The following is a 15,592-nucleotide window of genomic DNA, read 5'->3' as shown; positions in this document are numbered from 1 at the left end:
AATTCATTGGCTATAAGTATAGAACAATAAGATAAGAGCTATGTTTCAAGAATGATTTCTTGTACGAAAATTCGAAGTTAAAAGTTGGAAGTATAGAATAAATCTTGTACGCTTCAAACTTCGCTTCAAACAACATCCAACTCGAAGATAATCCTACTGTTTGGCATTTAAGAAACGAAGAATCTTTCGTGGAATGTTATTTATGTGTTTCCTTCGCTTTATTATTGCAGATGAAGTAGACGTGATCGGCTATACGAGCAATCAATCGGACACCGATGATCACAGCAGTGTGCAGAGCAGCAGTGATAGTGGCGTTGCAATGTCCACCTCCAGGCTGACACTTTCCGAAATGATGGACAATCTTTAGGTAGATATATCTTTTATAAATTAAAAATTATTTAATTAACACCTTAAGTATCGTAAAATACGGAAGTTTTTCAGCCAATGATCCTTTACGATTTATATCCTGCCTTCGAATATCTAATTCTAATATCGATTGAAAAAATGAAATAGTTGTTCTATGTAGAAGGATTAATTTTATTTCAACGTGCAACTAATTTTTACTCTCCCTTAGCTTCTTTTACACGCACCAAATTACCTTTCTTCGATTAATAATTTGTCTATTTAAATACAAAGATCCAACAACAGTACCGAAAAATGGAAAGAAGCATTCAATAAGAAAATTTTATACAGAGAAGAACAAAGTAAGAAAAAAGATACTAGATTACCAAGTACGTTAATCTTTCGCCTGCGCTAAAAAACGACTATAATTTTTAATGTTCGACTCGTTACCTACGTTGCTGACCCAAATCACCGCGAATCAGATTTTCGAAATATCGCAGGAAGTGTTCACAAGTATTGGTCCGCATTCAGAACACGCTGTCGAGGGTGTAAATGCCCTTTCACCTCGTGTTTTTTAGCGCCAATTATATTCAGAATGCGGCTGGCAACAACGAACCGGTAGCCAAACCGTTCTTTTTTCCGTCTCCTCTCTCTCTCTCTCTCTCTCTCTCTCTCTCTCTCTCTCTCTCTCTTTCTCGCCTTCTCTTTGTTGCTCTCTTTTCCTCTCGCGGGCCAACGATATCAAAGTCACGTTCTAAATTTAATAGCGTTAAAAGCTCGAGTTGAAAGAGCATCCTTAACAACACCTTCTGAATAGGAGCCATTTTGCAAACGCGTATACAACGTGGATATCGTAAACGCGAATGGTCGGTGCACAAGAACTCCATTTTTAAGCTTCATTTTTTCTTTCTGTTGCTGCAAACCTTCGGATAATAACCGTGAGCCCGGTATATACTTGAACAATGCGCCTTTCACGACCTCGAAACGCTTCCGTACGAATTACTCCGCACCAAGTTTTTACGTAAGATTCGATTAATGGAATTGTCGATGAAGATGTTCCGTTTTGTATTTTCCTCCGGCAATTTTTTTGATTTCAAATTCAATATCTTGATTAATCATTCTACGAAATAATATGCAGCGTGGTCTGTGCAATATTTGAAAGATCAATCGGATATTTTGGACCATCTGTAAGGAGTGTAATTGCTCTTAACAAGTTTCTGATTTAAGAGATGACGAGTGCTTTGTCTATGTTTCATAAATATATTCTGTATAAGTACGTAAACGAAATTAACAGACCTAAAGATAAGATTATTTATTGCATAATTTATCCGGTTAACGCTGTAACAACCAGCTCTGAAACAAACTTTAATCTCAATAAAGATCTATATTAATTTTGCCAAAGCTACTGTGTCCTTTTAGCAGTCGTAGAAGAAAGAAAACAAACTAATATTAAATGAAATGGAACACGCTGTATATTCGTGCTAATAATTATTCATTATTGAATAGCAATCGTACAACGGTTCAAATAAGAAAAGAGAAAGAATGTTTCCTACATAAAATACAGGAGAGAAAAAATTGTAGTATACATACGATAAAATGAAAGGGAGATAATCAAACGCAGGCGGAAAATTAACTGCTCCAAAAAGAAAAAAGTACATAGTTTGCATGCTTGCCTAACGCCATTTTCCCATAGCGTATTCGTAATTATCGTGCCCATATCTTACGATAAACCAGCGGGTAGAAAAAGAGTTAAAAAAAGTGGGAGAAAAAATGTGTAATATCCGAGGCAACACGCGTCGTGTCGAGCAGTGTAAAGATAAAATAAAGTAAAGATACATCACGGTGTAATAAAAAATATCATGCTGCTCCTTGAATTATTTCCCACGGAACGAATATTTCGTTTCTTTTTTTTTTTTTTTTTTTTCGGGATACAATGCCAGGAAAAGGAAATGTTTGAAAAAGAAATCGAGTTTATTACTGGCGGAAACTCGTGGCTTTAAGCGATGTTGCGAATTTAATTTTCCTGCCGGTGTTGTTCTGAAACACTTTAAGATTCAGGGAAGAGAATAATATTTCCGTTAAATGGACCAGTACTGAAAACAACGATTAAAAATAGCGAAACAGAAAGGGGTAATGCTGACAGCTGTTTTAATCTGCAATTTTCATTTCGTTCTTTGGAGAGTGTTTCATTCCACGAATTGAAGTTACTTCATACTGTATTCTTTCAAATATAACTTTAACATTTATATTCAGCCCTTTGCATTTAGAAAATTTCTTTGCTAGCTTACAGCATTTTTTCACGAAATTTCTCCACTCTGAATCATACGCTCAGAGCAGTTCACAGAAAACTTGATTTAAAAATATAACTTCGTAAGAACATTTTTCCACTTCGTGTTTCCAACGTGCAACAAATTCCAGAATAACAAGTTCTATGAGGAAGCGTTATCGCTACCGTGGCTTTCGAGAATGCAAAGGGTTGAAAATGAAGAGATAAAATCTCTGTCTTCTCTTCTAGAAACACAACCTAATTATGGAAAATGCTGTTAGTTGCAAGAAATCTTTGAATATTCGTGGACTGAACTGTATTATTCATTTGTTAATATTTTGTGGTAGAAACGAGAATCGTCTTTAACCAAAATATCGCGCAGTTTAAAGGACGAGTACGTGAATGTAATAAACTGTAAATTGTTCCGCGAACGCTGCCTGTCGCTATAGTTACACAGAATAAATCCCTCTTATGTTACATCGTGATGTATCTTCACTCACGTTATCACGCACACGTCAAGCGTGAATTGAATTTCACCGCGAACGAAAAAAGAACGGTTGTTCTCGGTTTCTCGCGAAATATTTACCGAAAACCTGTCAGAATGTAAATCTCCCGCTTTTTTTTTTTTTACAATCGTAACCCGCCACCAGAACTAACATCGCGAGGTTTGAGAGGGAGCGGAACGCGTAGAAAAAGAGGGTGGTGAAAAAGCAGCTCGGAGATCCTCGATAAACAAAATTCTCACGTCCGTACCTCTGGGCTATTTGCAGACAAAGAGGTGGCGCGGTGGCGGCGGAAGAACGTGGAGGGAGAGCATTTGAGGGCGCAAAAGAGCAGAGGAGAGCGGAGGAAGAGGAAGAAGCGATGGAAAAGAGGGCGAGGGAGAGAGAAACACGAGGGAAAGAAGAGAAACGCACGTGAACACGACAGGTGAGGAGAGGGGGAGAGTCGGGGTGGAAGCGGCGGAAAAACTGGAAGAAATGGAAGAAGAGAGAAGAACGAAGGAAGAAGCCATCCAAGCGTGCGAAGATCGACGGCGTGCGAAATATCAACTCGCGTACACGCACTTACGCACCTACCCCTTTGGTGCACTCTCGTAGGGTCGCGAGACGCGCACCGTGACGCCCAAACAACGGGCGTCAAGAGGCGACATCAGCGGTGTGTACGCGCGTGTACATACGTACAGACTTCTAGCTGACTGCGACAGAAGAACGAAGCGTGGAAGAAGAAAGAAGGGATGAGAAAAACGACTTCGAACAACAAGTTGAAGGATCGCTAGACACGAATGTAGAAGATCGAAGAATAGGGGTAGAAGGAACAGGGACGCGTCGAACTTTGGCGAATTACGATAGAACTTAGGTTCAGTTAGAAACTGATTATCGCGAACGAAGAGATCAATGACGGATGTAACCACGTATGTAAGGAGACGTATGTAATTCGCGTGCCTCGCGATAAATAATGAAATGAGAGGAAGAAACGCGAGAAACGAGCGTAAAGCAATCGAACGTCACGTGTAAATTGTGGATCGAGTATTGTACATATTTTTAAGGGAGACTAAATTTATCGAGCGGAGAGCACGGTGGAGAAAGTAAGAAGCGAATTTCGAGCGTTTCTTTCTCGACACGGAACCATCACGGAGGAAACGGCGTTTTTAAAAGAATCGGGTGATGTCGATCGGAGAACGACGATCGATCAGACGCGAGAGATCGACGAGTCACCGGTCGCTGCCACTGATCGATCGGCATTAGACGAAACTCGTGGAAATTCTAACAATATGCGCACGCTGGCGCGAAACAGCGCTTCCACCACCATCTTTTAGAAGCTTCGTCGATCGACCCTCGTCTCGGGTCTCTTTTCGTATAATTCAATGTGTAAATTTGAGCAATTCCTTCGTGATGGGTCTCGAGGACGCGTCCAAGTAACTGCAAACACGCACGATGCATTTGAAACTGACCGAGTAGGACAGATAATATTCGCCGCTCTATCTTTTCCGAGATGTATGATTTTTATCGCCGCCGCTGTCCGCTTCCGATCGCGGAAGGCTCGTCCAGGGTGGGCGATTTGATTTTGCGAGTTTGTTGTTTTCGCTTCCGACGGGAGGAGAGGCGCCACGCTTCTTTGTTCGCGCTTCGACGATGGCGTCATGGAACACGCGCCGTCGACTCTACTCTTCATAAAAGCAACTCCATTCGAGTGTACGCCTACCCTTTGGAAACAATGGGAAGAAAGGGATGAAAGAAGCGGAGGAAGAAAAGAAACAAGAAACGTTCGCGAGGGAAGCACACGAACGATAGACAGCGCGAACAGCGGGAAGCAACGTTTTCACGTGTCGGTTCCACGACGATCCTCGATCGTCTGCCTTTTGACGATCGTTATTAAACTAGGAGCGCCTTTGGTGTACTCCTCTGCGGAAGAAGAGCCTTCATTTCCGTCGCGTTGTACAGTCTGCGTGATCGCGCGTACCAAATAAGAAACAAAATACTTGAAAAAAAAAAAAATATAAAAAAATAAAATGGAGAAGATGTAGAAGTGTTTGAAGAGAGGAATGGGTTGGAGGTCTACAAACGTTGAAAAGGGCGAAGAAGGGAAGAAAGGTGGAGGTAGCAGCAGCTGCTATGGAAGATTGTACATCGAATTAGCAAAATCAAGGATGAAACGAAGTTAGGAAGCACGGATGGGACTATTATCGTTCCAAAACAGGGGAGACTGAATCGCAAGCATGTCGACAAATTTCTTCGGGAATCCTACGGTTAATTAACGAAACCGAAAGAACTTCCACCTTTCGAAGGTTACACGCGAGTGTATGACCTATACGAAATAACGAGTCGGGAGGGACGGACAGATACAGAGAGGGAGGAAACACGAAGAAAAGAAAGGGAACGAGATCGAAGTAAAAGCGTACACACTTCTAAAGTAAGGACACGCATATGCATACACACACGTACACACATACACGAACACATGTGAGCACTCATTACATACGCGTACACAGAGGATCCTCGCGAGAGTTAATAAAAAAAAAAAAAAAAAAGAATTAAAATAACCTGAAAAAAAGAAGAGAAAAAAAGTGAGAAAAATAAAGAAGTACCACGTATACGTGAATCGTAACGTAACGATTCTTGTATAATTAAGGGGAGTGAGTCACCTTTGATGGTGGAGACGGTTCGTGTAATCTTTATTACGTGATAAGTAAACGTTTAAACATCGTTTCGTTGTAACACACGCATTCAAAGAGTACAAATTCCTGTTAAGTCCCTCGTTGGTTGTTCGAGGCTTGAACCGGCACACTACCTGTTGTTGTTGAACGATCACGCGTTGTTGTTTCCATCCAGAGCCACGAAATCGGCGTTTCTTTAGGGTCAGGAGTGGAGAAGAAACGGTAAGGGAAAGAGCAAGACGCGAAAATAGGAGACGAAGAAGGGTCCCGAGTGTCAGGTATAAAACAGGGAACAATGTTTCTGGTGTGCGTGAGAGAACGATGGAAGAGAAAACTAATTAGGATGAACGTCGTAGCGGAGAAGATTTTGGAAGAAAATAAGGTCGTACAAGGGTCCAAAGAGGTCCGGGGAACGGGATCGATCGATGCGTAAGCCTGTTACGCGACAGAGATCGCTTTGATGAAGAAAAATCGATCGTCTAATTATAACTCGAAGTTTTCACTTTGCGGCTCGAGTGAAACTTCGTGGAGAAAGGATAACCGACGACGATCAACGGCTCGTGTTCCACCGTTTCTCGTGTTTCTTAACGAGGGGCACGCTGGATCTCGGCAACGATCGTCCTATGAGTATCTTAATTGGCGTAGTGGCGAAATTCTAATCCAAAAGACTGTTCCTCGATGGTTGTGCGAGCTATCGGAACTGGACCGTCGATCGTTCGGTTTAAAAATTGGAAACGAAGGGAATTAGAGGATTATACTAGGCTTTTGAATTAATCGCGACAGGTTGATACAAAAAATCGATCCGCGGCCCCTGGATCGAAAACAGCGAGGCAGCAGTTGTTCGAGTCGAGTTTTCTGGCTAGGTTTACGCAGACCAGATAGACTGATTACCAAACGTAAACGAGTGATCTCTGATTTAAAAAGAAACGAAGAAATAAAGAAAAAAAAGAAAAAAACGAAAAAAGCAAAACACAAAATGGTTTTAAACGGCGGTTAGTTTGTAAGAAAATAGCAGAAAAAAAATGAAGAATAAAAAGATTAAAAAAAAAAGAGAGAGAGATTACGCGGTATAACCTTTCGCGAGAATAGGATCTCGGGGTGGGGTAAAACAAACCGAATCTGGAGAACGCGCGTTTTCTCGCGGAGAGTGCCCTCGGATTTTTTACATGCGGAACAAACAATCTGACGATACTTCGATGAGCGTGATCGTACATTTTAAGGAGGAAAAGTCGACGTAAAAATTAAACAGAGACGACGAAGACGAAAATTCGTGTCGATCGAATTGGATTGTCAGTGGAGGAAGAGGCGGAAACAGTTTTTAAAACGCGAACGACAGTCAACTGGAAGAAAAGAAAGGTACTTTCGGGGATCGAACTTTGTACAATGCGAAGGAATGAAGAAAAACAAGCAAGATAAGAGCAGAGATCATGGTCGAAGTCTCGAATCCTACCAGGAAAGCGACCAAGCCGAATGAAATATTTTCAGCAAGGCAAGCCGCGACTTTTTAATATTAAACATAAATGATACTCCCGTACAGTCGTTGTTGTATCAACAATCGACCTTATTCTATAGCTGAAACGCAATCATATTGGTTGTTGCAGAAGATTTACCGCGGCCGTGTATACACATCAAATATAAAACGGTAGGACTCGAAATCGACCAGCAAGACGGGAAAAAAGGAAGTGAGGAAGAGAAACGATCAGGTTGAAAAGGTCCTCGGCTGTCCTCTTGGAAGGCTCAGACGATCGATGCGTCCAGATCGTTTCTACTTCATTGGAAAATCTCACGAAAATGCCTTCTTCGCGATGCATCTTCCTTTTGAACTTTTATCGAGAAATAGTCAAACTTCCGGCGATACTTGATCTTTTAATATATTAGAATTTATTGAATTGTTTATTGAAATTTTAAGAATTTTAAGAAATATACATTTTTCTTTTGCAGATGTTGCAAATAGGTTTCATGGATGTCGTTGCAGCTCATTTTTTTATCGTTCTCTTTTCTTTTAAATATCGTATCATGAGCAGGATTCAAGCTGAAATTTCTATTGCGATCACGTTGCTTTATCGATGATCGTGTTCGCGACGATCGAATCGCGCGACGCATCGCTCGACCAATGATAGGAAGACATATCCAATTGTTTATATTATCTCGTTGGTAATTGTTTGCGTTAATTTTCGTTTATGTCTGTTTTATTCTCCTTTTTATGTCTTACTCGTTGGCTGTCGTTCGTGAAGTTGCGAAGAAAGGTACAATAAGAAACAGGACGGAGAAATGAGAGAGAAGAGAACTAAACGCCGTTGATTTTCGACAGAGAGTATGATTAGGGTAACCTTCGATTCACGACCGACGAGTTTAGATGTATCTTTTTTCCTTTTTTTTTTTTTTTTTAGTAAACGATGGGAAAACTAATACAAACGGGGGAAGGGATAAGAAAAAGAAAAGATGAAAGAAAGAAAAAGAGAGAGGATGAAACGAAAAGAGTAGAACGATAAACACCAAGAAGAAAGATATCAGAAGTGGGAAAAGAGGAAAATACAAAAAAAAAGAGGGAAATTAAGACAGAAGGAGCATAAATTATATAAAAAGACTACAAAAGTAACAAAAAAGAAAAACCTATTTGGAGAAAGTTGATGAGTGGGATACAGAACAAATAAAAAATAAATTAACAATTCCACGAAGTAAAAAGTTTCATTAAGTGATTATTAAACGATGAATGTCTCTTCAACGTGTAGATCGTTGATGAACGCTCCTTCGTGAAAGTTATAGCCCTTTTTTTCTTTTCTCTTTTTATTTTAGTTCTTTCTTTCCTTTTTTTTTTTTTTTTTGTTTCCTTCTCTAATTATACTCTTTTCCACTTATTTTTTCTCACATTCTTTCCACGCGTTCGCGAACTTTTATTTTCGTTTCGTCGTTGCCATCCAGTCGTTGTACGTGCCGTAAAATATCTCTTACGAAGAAACACACATACACATGAAATAAATAAGAAAACAAAAAAAAAAAAAACACAAAAAAGAAAAAAAATGAAGAAAAACGATGGATCTTATCGTTTTTTGATCTGGGTTCGTAGTACCTTGTAGCGAGATAAAGATGTATGTATTCTATATATTAAACTGGGACGTACTCGCCCGATGTATTGTGATTTATTTTTACCCGTCAAAATCGATGAAAATCAGAGAAAAACCAAGAAAGACAAGTATCGCGAAATGGGCATAACCGACGATGTGTCGACGATGTTTCATCGATGTTGATTTTCTGATAACTGAACGTGGCGCTCGCGTGTTTCTAAATCGTCCTTAAGCTTCAGCTTTATAATTATTTTCCAAACTATATTCCTCGTTCTTCAATAATTCTACCAAAGTTAGCGTCAAATATTACGTACCATGAATTTGCAAATTAACAAATCTATGAAGCTTGCAGTCAACTGTTCGCCATCTAATTTCGATCGTTTCAACGTCGGACGCCTCGCACCAAAAGAAGGAAGATAAGAAAACGAAGAAAAGCCAGAAAATTGATTGAAATAGCCAGCGATCACCAGATTCTGTTTCAAAGATATATCGGGCCAGTCTGTTCCCAAGAAAATGTGATATTAAAATTAACACGAGAGAGGGGAAATACGGGAAGCAGAGAAATCGGGGAGGATCAATGCTAGAGGGAGAAAGGGCAAAGAGAGAAAGAAGAGGGATGGTGGAGGAAATTTTCGAGTTTTCAAGAGAGGGTTGGCAGTTGGAACGAGGGGGCGAGAGGTCGTAACAAGAAAGATCGATGCACCAACGCATAGGAAGAATTGCCTCAGGCGCGTATGTGAGGAACGTAGATTGCGATGAAAGAGATATAGAGACAAAGTTAGAGCGGTGGAGCGTAGCGTAATTAGCGTGAATGGTTTATCGCGAATGACGGTTTGGGCACAGATCACAACAGCAGCAATATGAATTGATGCAGTATTGAACTGACGAAACGAACGACAAGAAATAATGAAACAAACTTGTTACTCCAGCCGCTAGAAATATATGTAAGATGTATAATTCAAACGACGATATGCAAAAGCTGCGGTTCATTCTGAGCTCAAGGGTATCGCGAACTTTTATTCGATTTCACCTCGGTGTCGTTTCGAGCGATTCGTTCGAATTTTTGCTGGATTCGTGCGTTATAAATAATTAGCGACACGTGTCATACGACACGTATCGGCGAATAAACGTGACACTTGACACGATCGATCGATTGATCCGGGATCGATGAAGATGAGGATCGAACGAAAATCATCGAGGTGACTGGATGATCTTTTCTCGCATGAACACATACATACATACACACACACACACACACATCCCGCCTCCCCTCCTCCCCCTAAAAAAAGAAGAAAATCAGCGAATCAAATCGCGAAACGCTTGAGCTCACTGTACGTGTCACGCGGCCCTCAATCTAACGTTTAAGGAATCTTTAAGTAATACTTGATCGATAACTAAGAATAAAAATAAAAAAAGAGATGAGATAAGGAGGAAAAATACAAATATGAAATAATAATGAAAAAAATGGGTGTTATTTTTAGATGTCTATTAGATTATCAGAACCAGAAAAACTAAAGGATAAAAAAATGCTTAAACATAAAAACGAATAAAAAAAAAGTGAAGAAAAAACCTACTATTAATACTACTACTACTACTACTACTACTACTACTACTACTACTACTACTACTACTACTACTGCTACTACTACTACTACTACTACTACTACTACTACTACTACTACTACTACTACTACTACTACTACTACTACTACTACTACACTACTACTACTACTACACTACTACTACTACTACTACTACTACTACTACTACTACTACTACTACTACTACTGCTGCTATTACTTCTACTATTATTACTACCGTACTTGTAATAAGGATTTAAAGAACATAGGAACTTAGTTGATGCGATTTCACAAATGATGCAACTTTTTGAGAAGAGCGTCCCTCTTTTTACGAATACCTGCGCAGGACAGATCCGACCCGTCCAGAGATATCTCATGTTTGCGTACGATATAATTATAATTACTCCCGACCAATAAATAAACAAAGCTAATGGAATAAAAATAAAAGAAAGAACCAGAAACGAAATTAAACAACATGAAGAGTAAGAACGAAAATGAACGATAGAATACGAAACAAGTAACAAGCTGCGAAAGAATAGAAAAAGAGAAATAACGAAAGAAATCATCATAACCGGAATCATCGAGCGTATCGTAGTTAATCCTTTGTACTTGTAAGCTGGACGTGTCGCGCAGTCCTGTGCAGGTGCGACTAAATAATCGTGGGCGTGAAAGGGACGAAGACGACGAAGGGCGACGAACGGTCTTTTTTTCTCCCTCCCAAAGAAGCATTGTGTCGTCGTCGTCTCCCTCCGTCGCGCTCAGGGACACCTTTTTCCTCGAGACGTTTTGCCGCTTTCATTGTTTAGATGATTACTATTTAACGACAAAAAAATAAAAAACGAGAAAATCGAAAATACGACGGAGATCGTCGGCGAAAGGAAGAGTAACGATGACAGAGGAGGGGTAAACGAAAAAGAACAAAAAAAGAAAAAAAAGGGGGATCGAGACCAGAACCTTTTTAATGACCCAACACACGTCGCCGTTAACGTGTTCGTTATGTGCGAGATGGGCATTTCTTTTTCAGAGAAAACAAGATACCAAAAAAGTAAAAAATGTTACGATGAAACAGACAAAAAACAACAAAAGACATTTCGAATAAAGGAAAAAAAAAAAAATACACGAAGAATAACGGAATGAAGGAGAGAGCGTGAGTGTCGTCTCCTGTTGCGCTCGACCACAGACATCGATCTGATTTGTAACTCGAGGATCGTCCATGCACTCGCGTAACGTCGATTTTTCCTTACGTCGAACGATCGAACCCCTTCGTTTGGAATAATCACCGGTTCCTTTCAGCTCGAAATTTCTAAGATCTTAATATATACGTATATCCCAAACTCGAACATAGTTCTTGACAACCAGAGATCCCAAAGATCTCTCTCGATACACGCGAACAAGGTAACCTAAGAGCGACCTTTGTCACCAAAGAGTAACCAGCCGTATCGACAGCGTCGTTTCTGAATACTCTAACGAGGCAAGAAACGGTTCTAACGTGCCGGTACACTTGGTCTACTCGCTTGGTGACCCGAACGAACCGACAACGCAGGTGCTTTGAATTCGAGCCGAAGCTCGTCACGAGAAACTTCGACGCTGACGAGGAAACGATGATACGAGCACACAGGGTAACCGGAAACGAGGGAAAGAAAGTGGATGGTAAAAGCGTAGGTTTCACGGTGCCGACGTTGCAATCGCGCAATTGCCGCGTGGCGATACTCCTTCAGACGAAAAGTGCGGTCCTTTTCTCGGTCGTTGTTGAGCCACGTAAAACTGCCACGAACAAAAAACGTCTCTCTGGCCAGGCAAGGGAAGCAAAGGAAAACGGGGGGTGCGACGGGCACAGGGAGGAAAGGAGGCGACGAGAGCCGCGTAGACCAGGCAAGGACGATCCTCGAGAGGGTGAGCACACGAAGGGGATTTAAACCGACGAAACGGCTTGAGCGCTGGGAGAAACAGGGGTGTACAGGGATGGGTACAGGGGGAGAGAGAAACACGGGCAAAGGACAGGTGCGCGGGAGGTTGAACGGAAGGAGGATATAGCCCACGCGAGAGATCGACGAGAATTTTCGTGGGAAGGTGCGGTGCGGATCGAACGAAAGAATGAGAGGGAGATGTGGCGCGTGCGTGCGTGTGCAAGAGGAACGGACAAAAGGGTTGAGGGAAGAGAGCAGGGGAACAGTGGAACGTTTACAGGGAGACGAAAAGCGAGTAAACGATGGTGGAAAAGTACGGTCCTCGGGAAAAGCCACGTTCGGCCCTCTCTCGTCGCGACGAGCATTTAATCAATGGTAGGGGATGCTTAGTGGACTTAATCTTAGGGAACTGATGAAAGAAAAAAATGAGAGAGCCGACGAAGAAGGGGCGTGGAGAAGCGGAATCGTAGCGAACGTCGAAATTTTTGATTGCGTCGCGCGAACGATGAGAATAAACAGAGGGTGATAGAAGCGACGAAGAAAGGACGAAGTAGCGGTTGAGAAAGAGATTGGGCGGGGAGTTAGAAAGCATACGAAAGATACACTATGAAATATCAGGAGAAACATTTACGTAGAGTGAGAGAAAATGCGAGTAGGAGAGAGAGTGTAAGATTTTGCTGAGTGTTGCGGGGTGTATGTCGAAAAATTACGCGCAAACAGAAACGCGAGCTGAACGAAATTAACGTGTAACGAAGCAGGAAAGGGAATTAGAAGAACAGTAACGAAAAGCGGGTGATATAAGAGAGATAATAAATGGAGATGCTGTACTGAGGAGAAATAGGGGTGAATTAGGGAGAGAGAGAAAGAGTGACAGATAGAGAGAGTGAGAGTGAGAGAGAGAGAGAGAGAGAGAGAGAGAGAGGGAGAGTGAACGGATGAAATGCGAAGCTAGCTTAAAAAAAAAGGCACATTCTGTCAATTTGTCAATATTGTCATGATTCGATAATGGTCGATTGGTATGCCTACGATTGAACCTCTATTTACCGGGTGGATGTATGATGATTCAGTACGATTCTTATAATTATTATCATTATTATTCTTAATTAATTAATTGATTATCATTATCAATTATCATTAACAGTGCGAAAGTAGGAGTAATAAACCACAAAACAGAGAAAACAGGAAACCGATGATAAAGCAAAAACACAAAAAAAAAAAAAAAATAAAGAAAGAAAGGCAACCACTTATATTATTGTACATATTTACTTGTAACTGCTATTCGTATTGCAGTGGTTTTGTTCTCTCAACAAATGATTTCCTCGATTCTGCGGGAAGAAAAAAAAAATGAATAAAATAAAATTTGTGTATTATTAAGATCCGCGAGTACGTTTCATTTTCCCACTGACCTATCCTAAATTAGCCAATCTTAAATTACAGGAACAAAAGGTGAGAACAAGAATTTTTTCTTCATTTTCTTCGTCGTTTTACAGGGTTAATTTCCAGTTCGAAGAACAATTCGACGAACTTTTTTTTCTTACGCGATCGAGTTCCGCTCTTTCGAATTCGGGACGGTAATTTCACGGAATCGCGACCGTTTGTGGTAAAATTGAATCCGTGCCGCGTTACATTCCTGGTCTTTTACGGCATCGAAGATAAGCTATCTATCGGCGTGCACGACGATCTCGCGTTTTTATTTGTTCTTCGAAACGATTTACCTCTTCGGCCACCCTGTCCTCTTTCGAGCGCGAAAGATCAAACACGATACGCGCGTTCTGTCGCCATCTTGTGGATTTATAACCGTATCAGAGTATTGATTTCTTACTTGTGGGCAAAAATTACAGATACCGTCGCTCGTTCTTTCCTAGAAATGAGGGTTTCAATTTATTATGAGACGTAATCAAGTTGCAGCGCCGATACGATAACACGCACGGACCTGTTATCCTGCCAATACGCTGGATTATTGAATTATCCGAAAGTGGTTGCGTGTACCCGGACTTAAGCGTATGTATAGCTTCGTTTTGCCGCGGAAACGTGTTTGCGTTTTGTAATATTCGGTTGTTTAATTCATGAAAGACCAGAAAGTTACATAATCGCATCATTGAGAAAAGTAAATAAACTAATTTATGTACTGTTTTCTCAAGGTAACAGAGATGCATTAAAATGTTATTATAATTATATTTACATACATAGAAAAGATTATAAAAGATATACGTTATCACAATACTTCTATTTCCCCAAATTTTACAAAATTGTTGGATCTAGATAGACGATAACAATACTCATTAAGATAAGCAGACAATTCAGGAATCGTATGTTTCTGTGAGATTTAAAAAATGTAATCATAGGATTCCGTATGATAAGATAAGAAAATTAAAGCATTTAATTGCCGAATAAAAGCAGTCTCCGATTTTAAAGCATAAAACAATCTCTAACAAGGTATGATGTGCATACTCTGTATTCAAAGAAACAGTACATATCTGAAACAACTATTATTGGCAAGAAACTTGTGAAACAGTATGAGACCTCTTATGTTCGTACAATAATCGTTGTTTGATTTAATAAATATTCAATGCCACTAAATTAAAAAATAATCTTCCTAGAAAACACATTGAAATAATATATTACATATACTATTTATATAAAATCTCCTATGAGAGATAGAATCAAATACATTTGATTAGAGTAAGTTCTTGTAATTTCATCTTAAGTGTCCTACGCTTTAAGTTTAATATCTAGCATTTGACGCAATCCCCAAATAAATTCCATTTCATTCCTGTCAATAATTCGTATCAGATTCTTCAAAATTAGAAATTATCAGCAATGAATCGCCAAGTCCTTGTATATTTCTCTGGAAACATCAAAATCGCCTGGAAACCGAAACAAACGTAAACAGCGATATTCGTTTCATTCAAATTCCACCTCGAAGGGAATGCAATCCGAGAGACGAGCAGAGAAGATCCACGAGAAATTCCTGACAAAAACGAGGGTTCATCCCCGGCTTCAATCTCAAGGAAACATGCATACTTCGGTGTTCCGAGTTGCGAGGCAAAGTCCGTGAGGACTCGGCACGTAATAAGGTCTGGCAGAACGAATCGAGTTCGAAGGTGTGAGAGCTCGACGTCGGACCGAATCGACAGAATGGAAGAGAAGATCCGGGCAAAATGAACGAAGTGACGTCATTATACCGAGCTCGAGCATACAACGTGTCTGGCAAAGGAATCGTGATGCATGTCTGTATCGAGGTTTGTGACGTAATGACGGTGAAGCACGCGTTG

At 40.4% G+C, this 15,592-nt stretch overlaps 1 protein-coding gene and 1 long non-coding RNA gene across 12 annotated transcripts in view; one reads left to right on the top strand and one right to left on the bottom strand.

The window, feature by feature from the left end:
* Mxd (MAX dimerization protein) overlaps positions 1-13,691 on the top strand; it is a 233,250-nt gene extending 219,559 nt beyond the window's left edge. For 8 of the 11 annotated variants that reach the window (XM_072011077.1, XM_072011079.1, XM_072011078.1 and 5 more), the window contains exons 7-8: positions 231-367; positions 3,379-13,691. In XM_072011077.1, the coding sequence (XP_071867178.1) occupies positions 231-367 (137 nt within the window). In that variant the 3' untranslated portion in view covers positions 3,379-13,691. Of the gene's footprint in view, positions 1-230; positions 368-3,258 lie in introns of those variants that run through there. The other 3 variants (XM_072011081.1, XR_011800738.1, XM_072011082.1) reach the window with 3 other exon arrangements.
* LOC139991173 (uncharacterized) overlaps positions 1-15,592 on the bottom strand; it is a 143,964-nt gene that overhangs the window by 126,356 nt on the left and 2,016 nt on the right. The window lies entirely within an intron of this gene.

The sequence above is a fragment of the Bombus fervidus genome, chromosome 9 (genome assembly GCF_041682495.2).
Source record: "Bombus fervidus isolate BK054 chromosome 9, iyBomFerv1, whole genome shotgun sequence".
Classification (NCBI taxonomy): Eukaryota; Metazoa; Arthropoda; class Insecta; order Hymenoptera; family Apidae; genus Bombus; species Bombus fervidus.
This window is presented reverse-complemented; position numbering and strand designations above follow the sequence as displayed.